The sequence below is a fragment of the Orbicella faveolata genome, unplaced genomic scaffold (genome assembly GCF_042242905.1).
Source record: "Orbicella faveolata isolate gen_17 unplaced genomic scaffold, um_ofav_v1 contig_25, whole genome shotgun sequence".
NCBI lineage: Eukaryota > Metazoa > Cnidaria > Anthozoa > Scleractinia > Merulinidae > Orbicella > Orbicella faveolata.
Genome location: NW_028301553.1, coordinates 13,953,068 through 13,980,651, shown reverse-complemented (window position 1 = coordinate 13,980,651; position 27,584 = coordinate 13,953,068). Strand labels below are relative to the sequence as shown.

The 27,584-nt window shown below is 40.0% G+C and overlaps 2 protein-coding genes and 1 long non-coding RNA gene across 3 annotated transcripts; 2 read left to right on the top strand and 1 right to left on the bottom strand.

The window, feature by feature from the left end:
* The first annotated feature begins 55 nt into the window (after positions 1-55).
* LOC110069417 (4'-phosphopantetheine phosphatase-like) lies at positions 56-15,949 on the top strand. Its single transcript, XM_089294182.1, has 23 exons — positions 56-263; positions 999-1,105; positions 1,579-1,732; positions 3,415-3,466; positions 4,434-4,620; positions 6,151-6,243; positions 6,631-6,690; positions 6,773-6,881; positions 7,835-7,902; positions 8,232-8,351; positions 9,014-9,095; positions 9,723-9,847; positions 9,999-10,154; positions 10,268-10,380; positions 10,789-10,876; positions 11,341-11,492; positions 11,686-11,738; positions 12,001-12,050; positions 12,615-12,719; positions 12,997-13,097; positions 13,380-13,448; positions 14,154-14,222; positions 15,115-15,949. Exons 1-23 carry the CDS (start codon positions 155-157, stop codon positions 15,254-15,256), a joined length of 2,364 nt encoding a protein of 787 aa, XP_089150308.1. The 5' UTR covers positions 56-154; the 3' UTR covers positions 15,257-15,949.
* A 1,095-nt stretch (positions 15,950-17,044) lies between these two features.
* LOC110069427 (uncharacterized) lies at positions 17,045-23,198 on the bottom strand. Its single transcript, XM_089294184.1, has 3 exons — positions 22,781-23,198; positions 20,520-21,158; positions 17,045-19,015 (listed from the first exon to the last, which is right to left on the bottom strand). Exons 1-3 carry the CDS (start codon positions 23,037-23,039, stop codon positions 17,841-17,843), a joined length of 2,073 nt encoding a protein of 690 aa, XP_089150310.1. The 5' UTR covers positions 23,040-23,198; the 3' UTR covers positions 17,045-17,840.
* Positions 23,199-23,220: 22 nt separating this feature from the next.
* LOC149109076 (uncharacterized) lies at positions 23,221-27,415 on the top strand. Its single transcript, XR_016208615.1, has 2 exons — positions 23,221-23,633; positions 24,971-27,415. It is a non-coding gene; the product is annotated as an uncharacterized LOC149109076 (long non-coding RNA).
* The last annotated feature ends 169 nt before the right edge of the window (positions 27,416-27,584 follow it).

Sequence of the window (27,584 nt, the reverse complement as noted above, 5' to 3'; positions counted from 1 at the left end):
AGGAGAAGTCTGGAGCCGAGCTGCTGTACTGCTGGCAACTTGCTGGCTCACATTATTATTCAATATGGCGGATGGAATAGTGATGTTTTGAACGAGATTCTTCAAAGATCTTACGTAAGTTTTGCACGTGACGATCACATCTTGAGACACGATTATGGACTCCAAAGCTCCACAAGGAAGTACACCGGGTTATGCAAAAAGCATTTCTTTGCCTGAGGTGTTTCGAAACTTGAAAAATGCTAAGGTATTCGCTGTCGATATTGGTAAGTGCTGTTAATTTTTCTCAAAATATAATTATAATAATGATAATAATAATAAAGCTTAGCTCTAGTTTTTGTCTTTATCAGAACTATTTTCAATAAATTATAATAATGATAATAATAATAATAATAATAATAATAATTTAATAACTTCTAGAGTGCTATTTACATTTACTGATCAACAGCGCTTTACAACTTAAATTAGCTTAGTTTCTTGCCCCCGAGTGGGGGATAGGGCCGGAGATGAATGCTCACCATCTGTCCCTATTCTTGGCCACAGCTGCTGCTGCAGCCCACAATAAATTACTACAATAAAATTCAAACTTGTAAAACTAATTACATGTATATTAATAAAATAGAATATTTGCAATAATAAACTTAATTAGTAATACTAATAAGAGTGAATATCAAGCAAGATACACTTAAAAAGCTATACGAAATAAGTAAGTTTTCAGCTTACATTTAAAAGTAGCTAATGACTGAATATCACGTAATTCAGCTGGCAAACTATTCCATAAATATGGAGCAGCAAGAACGAATAAACTGTTAGTGATCATCTAGCCAGCTCCAGCTTTTCATCTAAGAATGAATAGGTCACGCTGACATGGACACTGACTTCATATGCTGAAATATTTGTAAACAGTACTCAGTGGCCAGTTCTGGGGGAAGAGAGGTAGCGGGATAGGGTAGATCCATCACTGGTACTGGTTCATAGTTGTCACAATTTCATCTTCACAGGTGGATCTTTGGCTAAGGTGGCGTACATGTCTGAAGTGAGAAACATTAGAAAGCGGCATTACAGCTCTTCTTCGAGCAAGAGTGATGATGAAGATCATGAGAAAGTGGTATAAACTTTGAAATTTCATTAATTTTAGGATGCCTGTCTTCTTCATTAAATTTGCTGTTACTTTTTTATACCCCTAGGTGGAGAGAGGCACTTTGAGAGTAAAGCATCTTGCCCAAGAACACAATATGTAATTCCAGAAAAGATCCATACCTCTCCCACGGAAGGTATTTTTTCCTAAGAACCCCTCACCCCTCTGGAAATTCCAATTATGTTTCATACATTTCTTAAAAGGTTTTGGTCTTACAGAGACCCCCACCCCACAGGAAATTCCAATTCCTTCTGTGGGGGGGGGGGGGGGGGTATATGGATGTTTTCTGGAACTGCACGATACAATCTCCCCAGCCAGGGCTTGAACCAGACCGCTTGATCCAGAGGCGAGCACATTGACTACGATGCAACTGTGCCTCCACTCACTGTATCTAGTCCAAAACAAATTTGCAACTAACAAATTGACGCATGTTATGTTTTTAGCCTGGTCATATCTATGAGATCAAGGAAGATCAAGAACCCAGTATAAGATTGCACTTCATCAAGTTTGAAACAAAGTACATTGAAATGTGCATCAATTTCATCCAAGAAAACATCTTATCGGCGACATACAAAGACAGAGCACTCAAAGCCACAGGTAGGCTGTCTTGATTCGCTACGTAGATGCATTTGATTGCCCTGAAAATACAGTTTACTATTTTGGATCTGGCGGCATGAATTGGGATTTCATTCACGTGTTGCCTCCTCGATAAACATATTTATTAGTTAGATGGCTTTGTTTTAACCATAATGATCTTAAATCTGCACTTCAAAATGCTAGATACTGTAAAACACATAGGCGTGAGAGCTGGAGGGGGGGGGGTGAGGGGGTCTGCAGCCCCCCCAGCTACAGAAATTATGTCATTTTTCAGGCAAAATGCTCATGATTTGGGCATGGACACTTGTGAGAAAACAATGCAAAATAATGCGGTTGGCGTGATTTCCAAAACTCACAAATAAAGTTTCTAGTTAGTTGCTTTTTTTAGAACTTTAACTTTTAATAAGGTTTTGCTTTTATTCGGATTGAGACTGTTGTTAGAGTATGATTGATTGAGTATACATGCAAGCTTTGAATATAACTATTTTTGGAATTACCATGTGGCATAAAATTTTTGTAGGATCCAATTTTTGTGAATTTCGTGGATTTTTTGTTGATCTGCAAAAATTAAATCCCATGAAAACAAACTCCCGCCCAAAAAAATCCCGCAAAAATTTACTCCTTTTATTTACATTGCTGAATTTCAATGAAATTGGTTGCAAACAGTGTAACCAAAACGACCATATGGCTTCTGTTTTTGTTACTTTCAAGTACTGTACATGAAATCTGTGAAAATTATTCCTTGGTCCTAGGAATAATTTTCAGGGATTTCGCAAATTTGGATTTCAGACTTTACTCCTAGTGAGAGTAAAGTCTGAAATCCAAATTTGCGAAAATTTGTTACTGCGAAAAACTCAAAAACTCCGAAATTTGCAAAATTAAAATCCCGCAAAAATTTCATGGAACATGGTATAGCAGTTTCATTAGATGTGGGAATTGTGAACGTTTTTGTTTTTCATGCAATTTGAGTGCATTTGCATCCTGATTTCAACAATCACGCATTTGGGCATTGCATAGATTTTTAGGGCAAGAGGTCACTGCCCCCCAAGCGCGAAAGTGCCCATATGCCTATGGTCTTTTTTAGACCATCACTTGAATTTTTGATACAAACTGAATGCTCCAAAACTCTCAGAAAGGAAACGAAAGGCAGTTATTTCAAGCCCAGAGTGTCCTCTCTTGTCATAACTTCAATCTTTAAGATATTAAGATGAATTCTGCTCAAAGTTTGAGCAATAAGTACGAAAATTATTTACTAAAAATTTACTCATAGCACAGCAACTTTTGGAATACTATTTAAAACAGCTCACTTAATTAAGTTCATTTCTCTAAGTGGCCCCACGATTGAATTCTGAAGCATTGTCAAGAAAGTTAAAATCAAACCTCGTAAAAATGCTTAAAGCACGACTGTGCTATTGTGTTTTCTAATGCGAAACATCTGTTTTGATTGAAATATGGATAACTTCAAGTTTAATTTTCTGTTGCAGGGTCAGCTTGAGAGCTTAAGTCTCAATAAGTTCTTCTTAACTATATTCCAAATATTACCATGCCATGAGTATTTTTTGGTTACTTAATTTTTTGCCATTCTCACTCAAATGTTCTGCGGAAATCACCTTTAGTTGTTTTCATTTTTCAAGACCCCAGGCCCACTATTTTTTAGTAAGCACATTTATTTTCTTTAAAAGGTGGTGGAGCACACAAATACATGGATTTACTTACAAGTAAACTTGGTGTCAGGTACCATAGAAGAATTTTTTTATTATTTTAGATTAGTAGATATACTGTATACAGTGTACAGCTCGAAGATAGACAGCAAAATAGATTAACAAAGGAAAGAAAGAAGGAGGTAGAAAGGGCAGGAGGAAGGAATGGATAGTGAGGGAATGAAGGGAGGTGGGAAGGGAGTGGACAGAGACAGGCATGGAGGGAGTGGATGAAAGGAGTACAGGGAGAGAGCAGTGCGTGGAGGGAAGGAGGGAGTGGAGGAGAGAGAGTGGTGGAGGTAGTGGAAGAAGGAGTGAGTGGAGGAAAGAGGAAGTGGAGGAAGGATGGAGAGGAGGGAGGGAGGAAGTGGAGGGAGTTAGTGAAGGGTATGAGGAAGGAGTGGAGGGTGGGAATGTAGAGTGAGAGAGAGTTGGTAGATAGGTAGGATGGGGCAGAGAGAGGGGGACTGGAGATTAATAAATTATTGGAGTGAAGGAGTGTTAGGAGGAAAAGGAGGGTGGGAGTGGTGGGAGGAAATGGAGGGAGGGAAAAGAGGGAGGGAGGGAGTGAAAAAGATAGGCTTGGGTGGAGGGTGCAAGTGAAAAGAAGGAGTGGAAGGGGAGAGTGGAGGGAGGGAGAGAGGGAATGAAGAAAGGGAGTGGATGGTTGAATGGATGGACAGAGTGATGGAGGGTGAAGGGATGGGTTGAGAGGAGAATAGAGGTATGGATAAAAGAGAGGGTAGGAGAGTAAGGGATAGGGATGAAGGGAGGAATACTGGAATGGGCATATGGGCGAGAGGAGGAGATGGAGGAAGGGCCAGAGGAATAGGAATAAATAGATGGCTTGAATGAACGAACAGATGGACGAGGGGAATGAAGTTAGGGAGGGAGGAAGGGAGGAAAGGAAGAGGGAGGGATGGAGAACGGGTGAGAAAGAGAGGAATGACCAGATGGATAAATCTGTGAACTAAACACAAGCTAATTTTTGTTCAACTCAGGGTCGACAAAGAAGATGAAATTGAATGCATCATCAGAGGTGGAAACTTTCTGTTGAAACACATTTCTAATGAAGTGTTTGCATTTCATAAAGAGCAAAGTCCTCCATACGTCTTCCAAGATCTTAATCATTCAGAAATATTTCCCTACCTCATAGTAAATATTGGCTCTGGAGTCAGTATGATCAAGGTAATTAACGTGCACACAGACCGTTAAACAGTGTCTGACGCCATCTCATCCTCGGAGACCCAGGGGCTGCTAGTCGGGACGATGCAATATTTTCGGGCGAAAGTTAACTTCAAGAGCGGTAGAGTAAACTTTCGCCCGAAAATATCTCATTGTCCCGACTAGCAGTCCCTGGGTGGTCGAGGATAACGCCATCTTGACTGGGCGAAAAGCACAGTAAACGTATGAGGCAAAGTTGGAAACCCTAGGGTTCTTTCCATGCGACCAAACGTTCCGGAAATTTCCAGTGGAATGGAACAGCATTCTCTGGAATTTCCGGAAAAGAGGACAACCTTGCGAGGTATACCAAAATTTTGGGGCATTACTTACCGGAATTTGCGGTTCGCTTTTCGGAAATTCAAAAACTTCCGAGTTTTCCGGAAACTTTCTCAGGAAATTTTCTTACCATTTGCACGGTACCCATTTTGAAATTTTCGCAATTTTTGGTTAAATGGAAAGCGCCGGGCTTTGCTCAACAATTTTTGCGAAATTCAAATTCTGAAACACGTACATGTATGAAATGAGTACAAAATTTGAGATATCATGCAAAAGATTTTACTGATGCAATTTGAGAAATGTAGAGGACCTAAGGAAGCGCAAAATGTGATTTATAGAATACTTTCCCTGCATTTGTCTGGAAACTGTACATTGCAGTCTGTGAGAAAGTCGATGAAAAGATTATTGCCTGGGAAACAAAAAAGATAATTCCTGACACCGTCCCTTGAATTTGACCAACGAAATGTTTTACCTCGTACTGTTAACTTGTATGTTATCCAAGAATATTTCGGATTTAAAATTGCCGCAAATCATTGAGCATCAAATGTCCCACTTTTCCGTAAAAAATACTGTAAGTATCGCTGTACTGTCTTTACCTCCCCAATAGCGTCAGAAACTGTGAAGAGGTTTTTTTTATAACATTGAAAAGATTTTGCCTTCCAGTAATATATCAAACACTCAAGACAGTGTTTGACCACATTTCCAAAAATTCTCCGCTGCGCGTCATATTTTCAACTCTCTTCGTGGTGTTTAGAAAGGTGGTCAAACACTGTCTTGAGTTTTTGATATATCTTCTTAATCGAAACTAAACCTAAGGAGGAAATGGAGAATTAAAATCTTAAAATCTATGCTAATTAAGACCAGATATCCAAACACCGTCACAGTAATGATTTCCTTTGTTTAAATTAATGAGTTTAAATTAATGAGTTTGAGAAGAACACTGTAGGATCTTTCCCAAGAAGTCATACTAAGGTGTATAAAGGACCGCGCAAGACAATCTCGTAGTAATGAAAAAAGGCCCAGCTTCAACAATGTGGTCTTGTTTCAGGGAACAATTGAAACAGCTGTCAATTTGTAGAACATAGAATTAGTCTCACTTTTACAATTACAAGAATACGTCTTTGAGTCCACGATTAGCTCTTTGAAAGCTATGTAAATAGTTCAGAAGACTTGTTAATAGAATTTTGCTTTTACTTACATGACCCGTATTATCTGTAGGTGGAATCCGAGAACAAGTTTGAACGAGTTGGTGGCACGAGCATGGGTGGAGGAACATTCTGGGGCCTGGGTTCCCTCCTCACAAGTGCTAAGGTACTGAGATAGTAGCTTTTCAAATTTGCTGTAGCGGTTAAGTTACCTGCTATTGACTTATTGAAGTTTTGAATTAACTAACGTATTAAGCAAGTATCAACCTCCAATTGGTCATGGAAGTGGTACTCCGGATCTTAGATTGCAAGAAGTTTCTCTAGTTTGCCCGGAAATCCGCGGTGAAGAGCGCAGACGAACAGAGCTGCGCCTCCGCTCGTTCGTTTTCGTTATTCCCTCGGGGACCTTCGCTAGATTGCTCGCAGTCTCCGCTCCGATTTTTACTCGTAAAAACTTGTTAGTTAACTTATAGAAGTTTATATTAAGTTTTAAGATTTTATTTAGTAACGGCAGAGAGCTCATAAATTCTTGTTTTGAACTTTGAAATTGAAGGGTTTCGACGAGTTGCTTGAGCTTGCAACGAAAGGTCACCACCAAAGTGTAGATATGCTGGTAAGGAAGTTGTATAGCTTTGCAGTGGTGGAATTTTGTAAGCTGATTAAGAGAGAGTAATCAAGGAGTATTTTATTTTAAGGTAAAAGACATCTACGGCGGCGCGTACGATGCTTTGAAGCTTCCAGGAGACTTGACAGCCAGCAGCTTCGGAAAGACTGTGAGATCACCCAGGGACGACCAACATACTGGTTTGTGAAAATCAGTGCTCAGAATCCACCGTAGGAAAAAAGATGGCGGCTGTACATTTTACCACAATGCCTTGCGAACCTAACAGAGCCTTCAAGGCACAAAGAAAGCCAAACTTTTACAACATTTGTTCCTGTACTAAGTTCATTAAGATTTTGTATCGTTTCTGTAGGTTTTTATGAACGTTGTTACGTTTTTCGTGCGTTAAGAACTATGGGTAAATGTACCAGTCGCCATCTTTTTTCCTACGGAGGATTCCTCCTTGTTTGTAAATTAAAAGCGTTTCTCGATTGTGTGGCGAAATTAAATCCTCCTTTTCGACCAATCAGGAGTCAAACAGAACTAATGATAAATATGGGTTATTGACCAAGTGTGAGGTCAAGATGGCTGGATATTGGCTAAGTTCTTTTTTTGCGAGTTTATGGACTCCGTCTCGGTCCATAAACTCGCAAAAAAAGAACGAGGCCAATATCGAGCCATCTTGGCCGAACAAGCTTGATCAATAAAGGATTTATTATATTGCTTTCGGGGAAATTTTTCTCGCGGGACACGGCGGGTAGTCCCGAGCGGGCAAGATAGCTCCATCTTGCCCGCGCGGGTAGCCAATCACAGCGCAGGATTTGATTCATCTTGCCCCCTCGCGGAGCTAGCTATATAATAATGTGGCTTACGTGTGTTTTCCCGCCCTTGACACCGGGCGGTCGCACATTTTCCCTTTTCCATTTTCCATTTTCCCGCGCTCGGCACGGCTCTCATGTGTTTGCTTCAAGTTTTGATTGGTTCTTTGCCTTCATATGTTCGTTATGATTGGTCAGATTTGGTCACTTTGGATCTGGCGACGACGGGTTTTACGAAGAGTCAAAACAAAATCGATCGCCCGAACACAGCGTGTGCTAACATGACTGTACTAAAAGCAATAACCTGCTTATACATGTACTGTTTTCTTTTCTCGCAGCTGCTCAGTTCGCAGAAGCTGATATAGCAAAAAGTCTTCTTCATATGATCTGTAACGACATTGGGCAGGTTTGTGGAATTGTTGTAAAGTATGAATGCAATCTGACAGCGAGCTGTTACGTTCGACTTTCTAAATAGTAGATCAGAGCATCTTTGGGACTTACTGAACGCAAGTTTGGCTGCTTTTTACCCAACAATATTGTTTTAGAAAAGTCGGGGACAGTGTAACGTTATCCCAAGTTGATAATTTTCGTTCTTTTGCTCTCTCTGATTGACAAGTTTTGTTAGTTAATTAAGTTTTGACTGAGAAGGAAATGTTAGATTTTCACTGAAGATTTCAAACCAGCTATCAAGGAGGCAAATTAAAAAGACTGATCATATCTTTCCTTATTAATTAGATTGCCTCTCTTTATGCAAGACTAAACGGACTGAAGAAAATCTATTTCAGCGGGTATTTCATCAGAGGAAACTCTGTCACAATGCGGGCTATTTCTTTTGGTATAAACTACTGGTCGAAGGTATGTGAACTTCAAATTGTATTTGAAGGAAATAGTAACACTAAGGTTGAGATTGCTTTTTTAATTTCAAAAAAAATTTTGCTTCAATTCAAACCAAATAATCAGCAGGCCTACTTTAAAACAGAGAACGGACAAATGATTCCTCATTTTGAAGGTTCACATCAGTTTACAGGATTCTTCGTTTAAACGATTTACCGCTTTGGAAGATCATCTTCCCGTTTAAAAGATTGCCTGTACTCAGTTCCCTATTCCCTAAACCATATTTTAAATCTAGCCAGCTCAAGTGTGCAGTTGAATTGAAAATCAGTTGTGGAATTGAAATCGCCTGGATTAGTAAGTTTTACAGGGCTGGGCACTTGGTCTAGTTCAATTAAAACTTTCAAGTCGAATCCCACTAGCTAATGCTTTTGCACAAAATAATTGCAAGCACCGTTTAACGAAACTGCTTTAGGAAAGGAAATACAAAATTAATGCACAGTATATGTAAGAGATCATTATGTTAGGAAAATAGTTGACAGTTATTAAATTTTTCTTAATTAGGCTTTGTCACTTGTACTATCGTGGTACAATTCTAATCTTTGTTTTCTCCACAGATTGATATAGTTTATGAGCTTTTTTGATTAAAAACGTTTTCTTTGCTAATTCCTGTGTAATCTTTTAAGGGAAGCCAGCAGGCACTGTTTCTTAGACATGAAGGGTACCTGGGGGCCATAGGAGCATTTTTGAAAGGAGTCGAGGAAGATGGTATGTTTAGGTCCTTCACCGTCGATCTCTTTTATCATTTCGTTGACTCCTTTATTTCTCCGTTTTCTCCTTAATTAAGTTTCGATTGAGAAGATATATCAAACACTCGAGACAGTGTTTGACCACATTTCCAAACACCTCAACGTTCGTCAAAAATACTCCGCTACGCGTCGTATTTTCAACTCTCTTCTCGGTGTTTGGAAATGTGGTAAAACCATTCTTTTGTGTTTGACATATTTCACATCGGGCTTGCTGTGAGAGAAAAAATTCTACTCTCTTTCTTAACGCAGCGCGTTCTATTTTATAAAACATCGCGGAAGATCCCCTCTTGGTTTAAAACGATAAAACTTGTTGAAAATAACGTAGAGTAACTATAATATATAACTATAATGAATAACTATATTCATTACATTTCATTAGAGTCTGGAGTAAGGCTTATCCTAAAACAAATACCACATCTGCTTGGCAAAGCTTGGTTTATCTGCTCTGTTACTTCAATTATTTTATTTACAAACCAGTTCAAATGGTACATTCGAGGTAACTACTTTCTCAGGGTTGCTTTTTGGATTACCCCAAATCCTTCAACAATGTCCACGTTTTGAAAATATTTCACTCTCCTTGTTGCAGTGGACTTCAGATTAGGGAATCTCGACGTTTTAACATGGCGGGAGAACTACGCTGGCAGTTCAGGCCTGTCATCTGCAAAACGCTCCTCTGATTTGATCAATACTCGGATACCTGACGGAGCTTTGGTAAGATGGACAAATTAAGGCAAGCTAAATGTACACGGCTGTCCGGAGCTTTAATTTTTAATCGTGCTTTAAATAAAGGTTGTCTGTCTGTCTGTCTGTCTGTCTGGCTTGAGTGACTGTCTGGCTTGACTGACTGTCTGTTTCTTTTCAGTATGATGTGTTGGAGATGGACCAATTCACTCACACTCTGGTACCATTTCCTCTCCTCGCCTCTCACAGTGACTATTTCCCTGATACACAAGACCTTACTGTGGACACGGAGGCTAGAGATTACTGGCTCAAATGCTTTGAGGACGCATTAGACAAAGTAAGCTTTGCTATTCTTCTAGGGTTGTTAAAGAACTATTAAAAGAATACACTGGCTAATTATAAGTAGAAAAAGCCCATGCAGGCTTTAACTCTACTTGTACATTATTTCAGGTGGTTGAGCGTGCAATTGCCAGCCAACCAGACGCCCCGGATGCCAAAGAAAGAGCAGAAAAGTTTAGCAACAAATTTCGACTTCGCCTCAGTGTTCTCAAGCAACAGCCGGCGTAAGTCGCTTGTTCTGCATCACGTAATGTTGTGAAAAAAGGGAACAGCTTGTCGAACTCCCAAGGATACAAACACTCGTTTACCGTAACAGGGGTGATACCAGTATGACCAGAACTTCGTTCAGACGATCTTCGGAAATTCTCAGGAGACTATATATATGAAAAGCTGTATATGAAAAACATGCAGTGAAACTTATTGTGACTTTCGATAAATTCTCGAATCATTTTGGAATCTCTCAGCTCGTCTACGGGAATCCTCGGAAATCTTCGTGCCACTTGAGAAATCTTTCAGGTCTTCGGGAAAATTTCATAGAATCCTCCGAGTAATTTTGCCTCCGACAAACGAACTGAATTTAAAAAATGTCCTCTGTCACACTACTAGCTGTCAGTTGATTTTCATTCTCGCAGGGCCTATGGAACTCTGAATGTGCGGAGTTTGTTAGACGTTAGAGAGCAGTATCTTAACGAGTTCAGTTTTCCTGACCCGTACGCTGAAGTAAGTTACAATGTTTGCAATCTTTTCCAATCTTATTCAGTTTTGTGCATCCATCCGCCTTGTTTACCTTTTTGATTTTGGTTGTGTTTTTTTCTATCATTCAACGATTTTAAGCCATTTTCCAGAAGTGTCGTCGCCAGTTTTAGACTAGTTTGTGTAAAATCAAGTTGCCCAAAGCACTAAAAATGACATGGCCATATAAAAAGCGCGGGAAAAAACGCGCCTGTGAAATCCAACTCAGTTTTGGTTTCGCTTTCGGTGAGCTTAAAAGAATTAGCTGTTATCTGATTGATTACGAGATTATGCAGGCGTTTCTTAAACAGTTATAGCACTTAGCATGGACAGTAAAATGGCATTGCACGTTCGTTGCACATCTTAATACATTTCTTAACTGTCCTGTGCGAGCTTCTCTTTATCCCGCCATTTTTGGCGAGCGCCTACTTTCTCGCCCTTTTAATCCTCAGGTGAAGCAAGAGGAAAACGAGGCTGCGCTTCTTCTGCTGTCCAAGCGACTCGAAGAACTGGACGCGTTGCCATGGAAACGACGGCAGCACGCTCTCATTGAAGGAATAATAGCGGGGAATGTTTTTGATTGGGGTGCAAAGGAGGTTGCAAAGTAAGATGTACAATTGTTATCTAGTAAATCAATTCCTGCTTTTAGCTAATCTCTTTCATTTCTTACTGGAAGTCGTTTCTCGTTCTTGCAAATTGTGGAATATTGCTAAACTTGTTCCTAGTGGTGTACGGGTATATTTGTGCACAGCGCTACTTTTCTCCATTGCATTCAAGCTACTTTTTCTTTTTTGCAGGCTCATGGAAGGAGGTCAACTTGACTTCGAATCAGCCATGAACAAATTACAAGGTAGGCAAACAAGTGAAGCTGCACACTTTTATTCTATAATTCAACTTGAATAGTTTTCGCATTTGTCAGCATACGTGGCAAAGAATTTCAGGATTGGTACTTTACATTGCATTTTAGAGGGATTTTTAGGTATTTCTTGTAAATGTTACGAACAGCAGAGCACTCTTAAACCCAACAAGGAGCTAACGTCTGTGCTGATACCTCAAAAACGTTTTAAAAAGTTTGTAAGTCTTTACATTTTTGTTCTATCATGGTCTTTCAGCTCGCCCTTGGTTAAGAGATGACCTTGATACCTGGATTGAAAGGTCAAAGGTCAGTTCTTTATTTCATTCTATTCAGAGGTCAGTCTTCTTTTCCCTTCGTTCGTTCATTCCTTCGATCGCTTGCTTGTTCGTTCTTTAGTCCTTTTCTCGTCCGTTCGTTCGTTTATTCGTTCGTTCGTTTATTTGTTCGTTCATTTGTTCGTTCGTTCATCGTTCGTTCGTTCATTTGTTCGTTTGTTCGTTCGTTCGTTCATTTGTCTGTTCATTCGTTCGTTCGTTCGTTCGTTCGTTCGTTCGTTCGTTCGTTCGTTCGTTCGTTCCTTTGTTCGTTCTTTCATGCTTTCCTCGTTCGTTCGTTCGTTCGTTCGTTCGTTCGTTCGTTCGTTCGTTCGTTCGTTCGTTCGTTCGCTCGTTCATTTGTTCGTTCGTTCGTTCGTTCGTTTGTTCGTTCTCTCGTCCTTTCCTCGTTCGTTCGTTCGTTACTTAGTTCGTTCGTACGCTCGTCTAGCCTGCTCCTTGGGAGCCTGTTCGCAGGCTAACGCTCGTCCGTCCATTTTCTCATACATATTTTCTCCTACTAAAAAAATTAAAATTTGCTGTTTTTTCTTCACAGGGTCCGCCTCATAAACTGGCTGTCATATTCGTGGATAACAGTGGTGTGGATATTATTTTAGGAATGTTTCCATTTGTCAGAGAACTTCTTTCTCGTGGGACCAAGGTACCTCTACTACTTAAACAGATGATTTGACTTTAAACCCGTGTCAGCGAACAAATGGACAGAAGTTAACTTACTCTGTTCTCTTTTAGCTAAACATCCTCATTTCCAAGCAGAAAGTTAAAAACTAAACTTAAAGCACTCTTTGTGGTGTAATTGGTTTCTTTGTAGCTCGTTTTCAGGATATAACGAATCCCCCTCTACGCTTCTATTGGTGACAATGTTTTGTATAACGTGACACAGGTCTCAAATGTTTTTGTTCCTTGCGTGACATGTGTAGGTTGTTATGGCCGCTAACTCGTATCCAGCCCTGAATGACGTCATGTACAGTGAACTTGTTATCTTGACTGAGAAAGTAGCGGATTTATGTCCAGAAATAAGGTGAGGGAGTCGTGGCTGATCATATACCGTCTTGTTGCTCAGTGAACTTTTAAAACATTTGTGCGGAAATTTATCTTTGGTCATAATTTATCCCTTAAATATGTTGCGTTTTTTGTGCCACTGTCCTACATAACAATCGCCGTTGTTCTGCCCACTTCTCCCACATTCCTTTATTTTCGTCCCACCTTTCCCCCTGCTCCCCCCCCCCCCCCCCCCTCCATGCACTTACACGAGAGCTGGCTACTGACAAGAAAACTTACATTTCGCTTTGTTTTGAATTAGGACTGCATATAAGGAACAGCAGTTAGTCCTTATGGAATCAGGGATTGGTTCACCTTGTTTGGACTGCAGGTATGTTGATTTTATTCTCCTGTTTATCATCAAATTAAAAACCCTATGGCTGCTTTATATGATTTTTATAGGTATGTGCGGCCCTAAAGGGTATGGTTTTTCAGCCGTTTTGGTCGGAAATAGGGTATCGATTTTAGCCATTTTGGTCTTAAATAGAGTATGGCTTTTGTAGTCTTGAATTGGGTAAGTTGTTAAGATGAAGCTACTTTTTCATCATTATTGATAACACTATAAACAAAAGCCCTTCAAAAACTATGTTTAGGGCAACTGTGTCAGCCGCAGTGGTCATAAATAGGGTATCGAATTTTTGGTCCGGTCATAAATAGGGCAGGGAAAATCGTAGTCTCCTCCGCAGCCGTTTTTTGGGATGTCACGCAACGCTCCCCCCAAAGAAACGGCCGTTTCTTTGGGGGGAGCGTTGCGTGACATCCCAAAAAACGGCTGCGGAGGAGACTAGGAAAATCGCAGATTTTGGTAAGCGGGCCGCACGCCTACTGAAGTTTTCTGAAAGTAACCCCCCCCCCCCCCTCTCCTCCGGGGATCGAACCAAATGCGCAACATGGTAGCTCTCTATCAGAAAACTTCTGTATAAGCTTTGACATTTGACTAACTAAGTGGAGCAAAAAAGTGTGAAAATGAGTACATTGCCCCATCATGTCTATAGAAAAGGGTAAAAACTGATAAATTTTGTTTGTATTTTTTCAGGAGGGTAAATACTGAACTTGCTCTGAAATGTAGAGATGCAGATCTTTTAATCTTGGAGGGAATGGGAAGGTAGGTGAATGTCGTTTCTACTTAAGAGTGCCTGCCTGTAAAAATCAGACAAATTCTTAATTTCGCGGCAAGGGTCGAAAATTCGATTTCGTTCATATTCTTATGGTAGATAGGCTAGGGCATGACAAAAACTACTGGATAGTTTTTTTTGGCAAAATATCCTTTTATTTATTTATTTAGCAAATAAGGTTAGAACATTTCGAAATTATCAGCTCTGTGTCTATTTCAACTTAATATAGGTCAAGTCATTTGGCGCATGCTAAAATATACGTCTAACCCGTAAACTGAAATTTGACGACGGATGGTCAAATATTTGCATTTTTGACGTACTTTGAAAAGCTATCGCGTCGCTCACAATCATTTGCCCAAAGACATTTTTACAGGAATCAGTAGACCATCCTTTTGCGATTCAACCACCGGACGCTCAATCCATTTGAAGGTTTCGCACATGGTGAAAATTAATTATATTCACGAAGTACTTTTAAGTAAATAAAATACTTCGAAATTCAATTATTTTGCACCCGAAAAGACAACGCAACATTCCCTAAAATCAGCCCAGTACACATTTAAACATTGCACAAAAATATTTGGGTGTTTTAAAGACGGAAGAATGATGTGGTTTTGCATGCGAAGCTCTCAAACTTGTTTAATAAAATGGTGCGTCAAATGACGATTTTAACGGAATTTGGTAATTTGCATATTTCTTTGAAATAAAAGGATATTTTGCCAAAAAAACTATCCAGTAGTTTTTGTCATGCCCTAGCCTATCTACCAGAAAAAGATGAACGAAATCGAATTTTCGACCCCTGCCGAGTTATTTTCCATATTTATGGACAGGGACTCTTAATTTGCAGTCTTAGAAACGTGTTGAAACGTCATTTCCTTTTCTCAGGGCCATCCATACAAATTACGAGGCGAAGTTCACGTGTGATTCTATAAAAATGGCCGTTATCAAGAACCGCTGGCTCGCTCAAAGACTTGGAGGCGATATGTACAGTGTGGTGTTCAAGTACGAGCAGGGAAATATGAATTGAATTTAGAATGAAAGTGGGCTGTTATATGGGATGTTTGTCTGGTTTGAAGGGGTTTATTATGATCATGGTGATAAGAGAACGGGTAATGACAACATTTGTGATGTCAATAAACTCAATAACGATGATGGTGATGACGGTGACGATGAAGATCTGGACGACAACAATGCTGATGATGATGATGATGACGATGACAATGATGTTGATGATGATTATGACGATGATGACGTTATCGGCAATGATTAGGAAATACGAGATAATGATGATTATGCCAGCAAAAGACAATACCGATGATGGAGCCAATAGTGCTAAGGGTGATGTCATTAATGATGACGTCATACAGACGATACCGACGTCTCTAATGACATTTTATGATTACAATAATGATGATAATTAGAATAGTGGTTTTAAAAGAATCAATTAAACAATGCACCATACATACATTCTTCAAATAGGTGATATACCAATTATGAAAGTTGTAAAATACTGGAAAATGGCATGTAGATTATTTATTTCCTCAAAAAGGAAAAACATCAACAAAAACGACCAGTAACAGCATAATAAAGAACACGGGGAAAGACAGGTAAATTGAAATCGAGACGCAATAAAAAAAATAATCCAATTTTTTACTCAGAACAGAGGTCTATATCTGTATTTATGTAGGAGTTATGCATTAAAATGAATTTTAAAAGTGCATTTTGTGGTGTGCAAAATTTTGCTAGAGGCTATGCATTAAAATGAATTTGTGGTGTGCAAAATCTTTCTAGAGACTTAGAACATCACGATGACAATGCTCAATATAATAAGAGAGTCTGTGTTAAAGGAAGAGTTTCTCGTAAAAGTGCTGTTACACCGTGCAAGATACCATGCAAATTTCTCGCAACTATTTTCAAAAACGGTGAGTGGAATTACACGAGACAGTGAACCGTGTCACAGAACCTGAAGTATTTACAGAAGGAAACTTTTGAGCATGGAAAACACTTAGACTACAGACCATTAGACGGCTGACAATGAAGGTAAGAGAGAAGAATTGTGATGTATCTCAGTAATAAAATTCCTTTTAAACTAAGCTTGGTAAATTTATTCTTGAGTTCGCTCGTTCCTTCATTCGTTCGGTTGCTCGTCCATTCGTTCGTTCGTTCGCTCGTCCGTCCGTTCTCTCATGATCAGACGTATGTTCGCCGTATTAAATTTGTTGTATCTTTCTTTACAGGGTCCGCCTGATAAACTGGCTCCCATATTCGTGGATAACAGTGGTGTGGATATATTTTATGTATCCATTTGTCAGAGAACTTCTTTCTCGTGCAACTAAAGTACGCCTATTGCGTTTACTCAAAATGACAGAAGTTAACTCCGGTCTAAATATCTAAATATATCCTCTTTCTGGCATTAAAAACTGGACAATACTTTAAAACAAAGCTTAAAGCACTCTTCGTGCTTCAATCAGTTTCGTAGTAGTTCGTTTTTAGGACATAACGAACCCGGGATAACGGATCCCTCTTTACGAACCAAGATATGGAACGTTTTCTTAGTAACAATGTTCATGTAACGTGACACCACGTCTCAAATATTTCTGTTCTCTTGCGTGACAAATGTAGGTTGTTATGGCCGCTAACTCCCGGACGCTAACTCCCATAGTTGGTTTTTATACACATTTGAACCTCTCCATAACGGCAACCCTGGCGACAGAGGAAAGTGGCCGCTGTAGAGAGGTGACCGTTATGGGGAGGTAGGGATGTAATATGACACCTGTTTTTTTTTTCTTTTCTTTTTCTTTCAGGAGTTGCAACATTTTATTTTTATTTTGAAAATATTTATTGTAGCATATCAATACATAACTCAATCAAAATATATCAATTCTCTATTTTTCCAATTCCCCCTAATTTACTCCGTTTGCACCCCAAATTTTGGCATAAATTATTGTTGTGAAATGAGTTTTTGAATATGCAGACCTTCCAGGAGCATTTAAAAAATAATAGTTTATGGAAAATGTGGGGGAGGGCAAACAAAGTCAATTGTTGGGAATTGGGAAATAGGGAATGAAACATAAATCAACAGAAACAGACCATCAACGCGCGGTACGGATCTAGATTCGTGACCATTTACATTAAGAATAGTGTCTTGTATTCACCGTTGGTCATTTGTTGTTTAACTGGTCGTTGTGGAGAGGTTATTTTGACAGTTAGGACACGTTGTAGTGGGCGTTGCCCTTGTAAAGGGGTGGCCGTTGTAGAGGTTGAAGTAAGAGAGAATGTATGGACTGTCTGCCGAGACCAAAAACTGTGGCCGGTGTAGAGAGGTGAACATTAGTAGAGGTTGGATTTTATAAATTTAGAGATTTAAATAAATTTAAGCAATCTTCCATCCTAGGTATTTAAAGTTAAGTATTGAATACTGACGGAAAAATCGTATCTTTTCGCCTCGCACGATTTATGTGGTCCCAAAGAAACAACTAAGCAAAACTATAGAAAAAGAAAACAAGAACACAGTCATGTGTCTTTTTCTGCAAGGCATAATCAAGGAAGAAATTTTAAGCGGCTCATCGGTTATCAGCACTTACAAAATTATTTCTCAAACTTAGAAATTCTTACTCCGGAGCTATTCCATAGCACTTCAATTTTCCCAGTGTGTGGTAGCCTTTCTCGTCAGCAACAGCGTTCGGACCATTTATTCCTGTATCGCCAAACCTGAGCTCTTTGACTGGAAGTGCTGACTTATCAGTGAGAAGACCGCTGTCCTCACGCCATACACCGTCATTCTTGTCACAGTTGCACACTCTACTGGGATCTGCGCACGAATTGGTCATTCCGCATGCGCACTTTCTGCTGCCAGGAGAGGCTCCGCCCCAGTACAGCATCTGACTAGAATCACGTGACACCCACCAGGCAGAGGGACTGGAATGGCTAAACCATAACACAGAGCCATAACACTCATATTTAATGAACTGTTCGCAGTTTGAAGAGACATTCGTAAGACTGGCCAGCTGAGATATATTTGCTCCTGAGTAGTGAATGCTGCGCGAGTATGAACCATGAGCATCATATCCATCCACCAATGTTCTGCTTTCACTTTCGTGACTAATTACTGTCACGCCAACACCATTCTTGTCACTCATGTCACAGTAGACTGTAAACGGCACCAGGCCACCCGCGCCGTCTGGATCAATGACGTAATTTCCACTAGAACTGCTGTTGTATTTCCGTATCACAGAACAGGAAGAAAAAGGGGTAGTGGAAGATGTAACCTGAACACTTGCTTGTATAGAAGATAAAGCACTGGTCGCTTTACAGGTGTAAGATCCCTCATGTGATTTCTTGACACTGGAAATGACGAGTGTGTTGTCTTGAAAAATACGAGAGTCTACAGGAAGTGACGGCTTTCCATCCTTCATCCACGAGATTGTTGGCTTCAGGCTACTCTCGGCCACACACAGTAGACGCACAGGAGACCCAATCAGAGCTGTCAGCTGCGCTGGAGGACGAACTTTAAACCGCAGTCGAGAGAATATCATCAATTGAGCTGTCGTTATCGCTTTTCCCAGGATATTCTCTGCTTTGCAGATATATATACCACCGTCCTTTCTTAACACGTTGTTGATTTTCAAGGCACCTTCACGTACTGTTGTTCTATCAGGTAAACTGCCGATAGCTTTAGACCAGGTGATAGTTGGTGGTGGCTGGCCAGTTGCACTGCAGGTGATGGTGATAGTTTGTTCCTCCTCAGCCATCAGTTGATTAGAGGAGATTGAAACCCGAGGAGCAACTGTTGAGACGCAGTTCAACAAAATAATCAAGGAAACCAATCGTAAAATCTGACAAAACTCCGTAATGTAGAAATATGATGGAAAACATAAAATACTGGGAACCATACAGAACAAGGGATATGGTCGTGGTCAATACTCGACAGGACTGATATGAGAGTCAGTTGTTCAAACAACATCCCATAGCGTATATTTCAAAGTTGGGGATGCAGATTTAGAAAGCAATCATAACAGGCGGATTAGCGGGCTCTAGTGCAATACACGAGTGCGCGGGTATCGACTGGTCTTTGTAAGCATTTGCGAGCATGGGAGCAGTGCGTTTAAATTTGCCAGCACGAGCAGTGATCAAATTTGCCTTGAAACAGCAAGCGTTTAAGAAAGGGACAAACGACGCAATCACGTAGCTTCATGTGAGTCACTGAGCTTCTGTGGGTTGATGTTAAAGCTTTCTAACCCGACATTGTGAACGCACCATGAGAAGAAGCGAAAAGCTACCAGACTTTGAAGTGTTGTGACATGGAAGGTTTCTTTGGTTATATAGTTCTTAGGAAATGTAAACAACTTAGCATTTAGTCTAACAAGCATTTCGAATTTCGGTTTCCATGATCGGCAAACCCCAGTCAGCGAACTGGTTTCTCGCTGATTGAATGAAAAAGGATCAAAGAGATTCAACGCTGTCAACGTAATGAAGCTTCATTCGGAGGCTGCTAGAATCTAACCAATTACAGAAACCATACAGCTCTGACCGTGAAGCTCTGAAGGTCGAATAGTAGTAGTAATATTCTTCATGTCTTCGTGTCTCTAGGTTACTTTTTGCCTTTGCGGGTGCCTTTCGCGAATGGAAGAACTCTTACGCGCGTCAGTTTCAATACATCGTCAGGAAAACAGGGAAACATGTCTCCAGAAGCTTTTATAGACTTCATGGCTCGTGCATGTTTCCCAAATGATTTCCATACGGAAATGGAGCAAATTTTAACGAGGATCCGAGCATGCGAGCAATAGCAAAACTTTTGCGAGCGCGAGCGAGAAATTATCCGAGCAAAGGTCAAATTATGCGAGCACTTTTAAATTGAATGGGACCATTCGATACCTCTAATCATCTTCACGAATTCAATATGGCGAGTTCCAGTCATAGACGATTTATGTTCTTTTTGCCTGCAATGCCCACACATCTTTTTTTCCCGGGTCGACTATGGCCATGAACATTTAGTTTCCAAAACATGGAAAATGCTATTCTGTGGTGAAAAGTACCCGCTTCAGGACTCATTCAGAACAAAACTAGCTTGAAGGCAAACCGAGACACAGACCTCCCATCAACCATTTCGTGGTAGGGCAATGCTTGACACCAGGATAAAAATGTAACCAAATGCCCAATTATTCCCGTCCGGGAATCATGCAGTGTGAATTCTCTTTATCGACAATAAATTGTAGCACTCACACCCCAGATAATTTTGCCAGAACGTTCATTACGATATGTTGCTTATACACGAGATTTACAAAACTTACATTGCACTGTTAACTTTGCTGAAGCGCTCACACTTCCCAGCAGGTTTTCCGCTCTGCAGCTGTAAACTCCATCGTCTTCTGATTTCACATTCTTTACAATCAGAGCGCCACTGGACTCTACCACGTGACGCCCAACTGGAAGTGGCGAATTCATCTTGGACCACGTGATCCGTGGAGGTGGATGACCATCTGCTATACATTTCAGGGATGCTGTTTGTCCTTCTTTGACTGTCATTCCAGCGAGAGGCTCCTGAAGAAAAGGAGCTGAGGCAGTCTTGCCCCTCTCGCCCTTGGCTCCCTGGGGGCCTCTAGGGCCCGGGGGTCCTATATCTCCCGGTAATCCCGGATCTCCCCTTAACCCGATTGGTCCTTGAGGTCCCACGGGGCCGTGCTTACCCGGGGGTCCATGGGGTCCAAGTCTCCCTGGTCTTCCACGGAGGCCAGGTCTACCGCGACGGCCTGGGTTCCCTTTTGGTCCTGTTCGACATAATACGTGATCTTTAGCACAGATTTGGTCCTGCAGTTTTCTGAGCTCTTCTCTGATGAGTCGCTGTACATCAGACGTTGTTGAGTGTGGTGTTGTGGGTGAATTCACAGATGAAACACTTCGTTTGAACCTTGAAGTACTTTCCTCCTGACCTGAAAGAAGTAACGCTATGTTGAGACTTTTTAGCCGTTAATTAGATTATGAGCTCGTGATTTCTATTTAAACAATAGAGTGTTTCTGTCGAGGAACTATCGGCTGATAGTTGCACCGCGGAAATTTGATGTTCTTAAAACAAATATTTGCCCGAGAAGCGAAGCTTTGAGAGCAAATAGACTAGTTTTAAGAATATCAAATTTCCAAGGGGCAACTATTAGACCGATAGTTCCGAGACATTAACACTCCATTGTCTTTATTGTTTCCACTAAATTTTCTTCCGTGCGCCGGTTCAAAAATCATATTAAATTTTTTTCAACCTTTTTAGATGGAAGCCGTGAAAGCCAAATGTAAAATTTAGAAAAGAAAACAAAAACCCTCTTAATACAAATTCAATTGTTTATCTTCTATAAGCCCGCTTGTTTACAGAAATATTTTCACGGACGAGTACTATCCATCCGATTATTTTCCTCGGACGGGCACTATGGGCTGATAGTGTCTCTCTGCGGATGAGCACTATCGCGTCACGTGATCAATTTAAACCAATAATCGGAGAAAATTTAGTGGTGAACTATAACGCGTGATAGTTGACGAGGCGCACCACGGATAGAAATTCAAGAGCGAATAATCTAATTGTCCTAGTATAAATCTACTGGTTGCTCAAAACTTTATCTAAATCCTCTTCACAGACACTTTGAAAACGCAAAGAAGGTACCGCCAGTTCGTTAACAAGCGCACACTGCTAGGCTGCTCGCTATTTAATATGATATTATTCATTCCTGGTTCTGACTTCTAAAAGAAATATTTTCATCTGGAGAAGTCTCTGGAAGGCTTGGCTCTCTTGAAATACTCCTCAGAGGATGCGAATGAAGAAGATTGACTTGATGCTAAAAGAAATTCCTTGACTTCACTTTAAATGAGATGGGTAACAGCTAAAATGGAGAGTTAATATTTCAAAGGTCAGGATTTGAAAGGTTTAACTACAACTGTGTGATCTCTCTTGACAGATGGATTTCCTGTGCGGCTTAAGGCGTGATTTCGTTAGAATGATATCAGCGCTCTTGTTTACTTTACGTTTCTTTTATTTTTTTTCCATCAGCAAATGAGACTGACAATAGAATCAAACCCTTCAGAAACATGACCTTTTTGAGATGAGGTCCGCGAGCAGGAAATAAGAAGTATTCCGAGCCTCGAGGCAAAAATGAATAGAAATTAAAAACGATTATCTGTCTGGGTTGAACATAAGTTATCGAAAAAGGGCCGAACATAAATATCTGCCTTAGCTCAACTGTCTAAAATACTCCATTTCTTTCTTCTAACCAGCCTGCTTGCATAAATGGTCTTTGAAAAAAATTGAATCAGAAATGAGCGCGCGGTTTCGTCTTATGGCACAGAAGATATTAATTACAAATGTTTTCTCGTTAAATAATGATAAAATCGAAAGGTTCTCCCGAGTATACCTTTGTGAGCTCGGACTGAATTTCTCCTGCGAATTCTTTGGCTGAAGAAAATATGTCCCCGATCAAAACTCTAAATTCAGCCTATAGCTATATTCATTCATGTGTGTGTGTGTGTTGGGGGGGTGGGGGGGGGGGGAACTATATGAAAGTTGAAAATTTACCTTTTCCTTCATTCAGCTTTTCTTCTATCGCAGCTCCCCACCGATTGAAATTTTGTTGTACTTTGCGCAGGATTTCTTCCTTCATCTGATCACAGATTGTTGTCGGGTGTGATAGCAGTCGATGATGTTCTTGTATCCTGAATTCCACATGAACAAGCGCGACACAACACACGATAGACAGCAGTAATCCCGACATGCCACACAAACTACCGAGTGATATTCTCCGCTTTGTCTCAGAAGTGCGTTTCTGTTGGTTCATTGTAAACCTCGTTGAAACGGATTCCACTCGAAGATCTCGCTCCTGTTCCCTTAGATGTTTACACGACAAATAAATTGTGCTTTACCGCTGTTGTGATCTGTAGAGTGTGCGAATTTGCTAAACTGGTGAGATTATTGTACGTGCTCGCTTAAGAGGATTTGTATGAAATAGTGATTAAATATCAGAAGGGGAAAACAGTATCATGTGACATGAGACAGTTGGGTCAACTTAAATAGAAAGGTTAGATGCCTCAGCTGAGAGCGCCATGGGGAACAATGAGGAATTGTTTTTTGTAGAAAGAAGGTTTATTTTTCTGTTGGAGAGAAAAAAGAAGAAAAGATGAAATAACTGAATAAATTACAATATTTAGAGAGGAAGCCTCGTCAGTCTTAGTTGGGTTTCATACGTTAAGTAAAGCAAAAACGCGTGAAAATGGGTTTATCGGTTTATTGCCCCATCATGTTTCCAAAAAAGCATACAAAGTGAAAATTACCCGTTACGTATTTATCTTGTTTGTATCTTTCAGGAGACTAAATACTGAACTTGCTCTGAAATGCAGAGATGCAGATATTTAATCTTGGAGAGAATGGGAAGGTAGGTGAATGTCTTTTCCACTTAGTTTGCAGTCTCATTTCATTTTCTTTTTTCAAGGCCATCCATGTAAATTACGATGCAAAGTTCACGTGTGATTCTATTAAAATGGCCGTGATCAAGAACCGCTGGCTCGCTCAAAGGCTTGGAGGCGACATGTACAGTGTGGTGTTCAAATACGAGCAGGGAAATATGAATTCAGTTTAGAATGAAGGTGGGTTGTTATATGGGATGTATGTGTTGTTTGAGGGGTTTATTATGATCATGATGGTGACGAGAAGGGTAGTGATGGCGATGGTGATGTCAACATTGGTGATGTCAAAGGTAATTACGGTGATGGTGATAACGATGACGATAACGATAACAATGATGATGCCCACTATGATGATGAAGATGAGGACGATGATGATGATGACAATGATGATGATGATGATCATGATGACGTGATGACGTTATAATAAAGACGAGATAATGATGACGATTATGCCAACAAGAGACAATGTGCCAACGATAGAGCCAATGATATTAAAGGTGGCGTCGATAATAATGACGTGACAATAACAACAGGCCATTTTACAGTTCTGTGCTTAGTTACCTGGCCCATGGATGCAAGCGAGGCTGAAGGTGACCTGGCTTTGATACAGACCTCTCTGCCTTTCTTATTTAAATGCCAACTAGTTAGCATAAGAACAAATTGATTTACACAACAAAACCAGTGAGGTCTGTATCAAGACCAGGTCACCTCCAGCCTCGCTGCCATTCAGAGGCCAGGTCACTGAGCAGACAACTGTAAAATGGTCTATACCGACTTCTCTAATGCCATTTTATGATTACAATGATAATAATAATTATTTTATGATTAGAATAATGGTGATAATAAGGACTGTGGTTTTAAAGGAAATAATTGGACATTGCAATATTCATACATTCTTAAAATACGTTGGATAACAATTATGGAACTTGTAAAATACTGGAAAATGGCTTGCATCTTATTTATTTCCTCAATAAGGAAAAACATCAGCAATAACGACTTGTGACAGCAGAATAAAGAATATAGGGAAAGAAAAGTAAATTGAAATCGAGACCTAAATGAAAACAATAATCCACTTTTTTACTCAAAACAGAAGTCTATAACTGTATTTATGTAAGGCTATGCATTAAAATAAATTTGAAGCAAAACATTTTGTGGTGGGCAAAATTTTTCTAAAGACTTAGAACATCACTATGCCAATGCTCAATATAATAACAGAATCTGTGTTGAAGGAAAGAATATATCGTAAAAGTGCTGTTACACCATGCAAGATGTCATACAAATTTCTCGCAACTATTTTCAAAAACAGAGTCGAACGGCACGAGACAGTGCACTGTGTCACAGAACCTGAAGTATTTACAGAAAGAAACTCTTGAGCATGGAAAACACTCAGACTACAGACAAATGTCAAGTTGCATTAGACGGCTGACGATGAAGGTAAGAGAGATGAATCGTGATGTATTTCAATGATAAAATCCCTTTTAAACTAAGCTTGGTAAATTTACTCTTCAGTTCGTTTGTTCTTTCATTCGTTCGTTCGTTTGTTCACTAGTTCGCTCGTTTGTCCGTTCCCTCATGATCAGACGTATGTTCGCCTTGTTAAATTTGCTGTATTTTTGTTTACAGGGTCCGCCTGATAAACTGGCTGTCATATTCGTGGATAACAGTGGTGTGAATATTATTTTAGGAATGTTTCCATTTGTCAGAGAACTTCTTTTTGCGTTTAGTGAAAATGACAGAAGTTAAATGTCTAAATATTCTCCTTCCGGCATTCAAGATTGGACAATACTTTAAAACGAGGCTTAAAACACTCTTCGGGCTTTAATCAGTTTCCTAGGAGTTCGTTTTCGGGACATAACGAACCCGGGATAACGGGATCCCTCTTTACGAACCAAAATATGGAACGTTTTTATATTCGGGATTCTATAAGTAACAATGTTTCATATTACGTGACACATTTCTCAAATGTTTCCGTTCTCTTGCGTAACACGTGTAGGTTGTTATGGCCGCTAACTCGTATCCAGCCCTAAATGACGTCATGTGCAGTGAACTTGTTATCTTGACTGAAACAGTAGCGGATTTATGTCCAGAAATAAGGTGAGTGAGTTGTAACATGATTGGGCCTTAGGCCGATCACATACCGTCTTGTTGCTCACTAACTTTTAAAAGCTTCATACGTAGTATTTGTGCGGAAAATTTATCTTTGGTTATAGTTCTTCCCTTAAGGTTACTGCAGACCTACAGGGGTGCCTTCAGGAAAATGCTTTCTTTACGCGCTGCTTGAAAAAAAGAAAAAACACGGCAAACTATATATCATTGTAAAGCTAATAAACTGTAGAGTCGGAAACTAACAATTTATTTTGCTATTTTTGTTTTGATAGGCACGCACAAGCCTAAAAACGCAAAGATGACCTTACTTGCTAAACTGAATTAACAGTGTTACCGCGAACATTCAAACTCACTGGACATAATCAATCAGGAGATAATGAGCTAACAAAGAGTGTGAGGGTTTTTCGATATTTTTATTGGTTGCTTAAAAAATCCCTTTTAAAGTTGGACAATAGAAAATTTTCTGACTGCTGTTACTCAATGGTACGTCACAGGAAAATATTTCGATTTTTGCAAAAGCCTCACACACTTTGGGGCGCTAATGTCTGACGAAGATTTTGGCCAAGTTTCGCCAAAATCCGATAAATCTAAATACCCTATTAATTCATTTGAATGAAGGTAATTCACGCAAAAATAAGCTTTGAGTATTCGGTTTCGAAAGAAATTCACTGTTTTTTGCACCTCACTGAAGCGGTTGTCAACGTGGCCATGCCGCCAACCAATGAAACGCAGCTTTGAACTTCCTAGCGGGCTACAGTAACGCTTCCCGGGAATGAATGGTAAAGGTAAAGTCTGCATACGAGGCAAGTGGCCCACCAGGCCGGAGCTTATCCCGGTTTCTGTAGCATGAAGCGACTAGGAGTATTTCTACTCCCCCCTGGATGGGATACTAGTCCATCGCAGGGTTACCCCCAGCATTAAGTTCGCCGGTACCCGTTTATACACCTGGGTGGAGATAGGCACTCTGAGAGTAAAGTGTCTTGCTCAAGAACACAACACAATGTCCCCGGCCAGGGCTCGAACCCGGACCGCTCGATCCGGAGACGAGCGCACTAACCATGAGGCCACCGCGCCTCCCACAACGGGAATGAATGAGCAATGTTTATATTTACAGTATATCTTTATATCTTGCATCGGGAGTAAGGAAGTCTGTCGAGAAACATTCAGCAGCATATAAACCGGATCAGCAGATAAATGGTAAAGAAGGAAAAGGGAAAAAAGAATAATGATAGCGGAATAGTCTTGAACAGGCCTACTCGGCGAGCCCAGTCGAGTATGGATTTACACATTTAAAAAAAAGTCTAAACGCGTAATTCATTAGCCTGTTTGTTTTACAAGGATAATAATAATAATAATAATAATAATAATAATAATAATAATAATAATAATAAAATATTTATATAGCGCCAATATCCTAAAAGTTCAAAAGCGCTTTACAGTTAGAAATATTAAAAACACTTAAGACAAATAAAGTAAAAATAAAAAAATGTCGCTAAAAAGTTATAAAAATGCTTTCTTAAAAAGGAACGTTTTTAGTTTATGTTTAAAAAGGGACACTGAGAAGCTGTTCTTGATGTCAGACGGAAGAGTGTTCCAAAGTGTAGGAGCTGCTACAGAGAAAGATCTTGCGCCATATGTTTTCAAATTGAAGTGCGGAATGGAAAGAAGTTCTTTAGAAGATGAACGTAGCTGACGAGACGGAGTGTAAGGAGTGAGAAGATCACGATAAGGAAAAACACTCTTCGAAGCAGAAGATAGGAGCGTTTGGAGAGGCTGCGTTGTCAGATATCAGCGATTAAATTCGTCAGTAATTC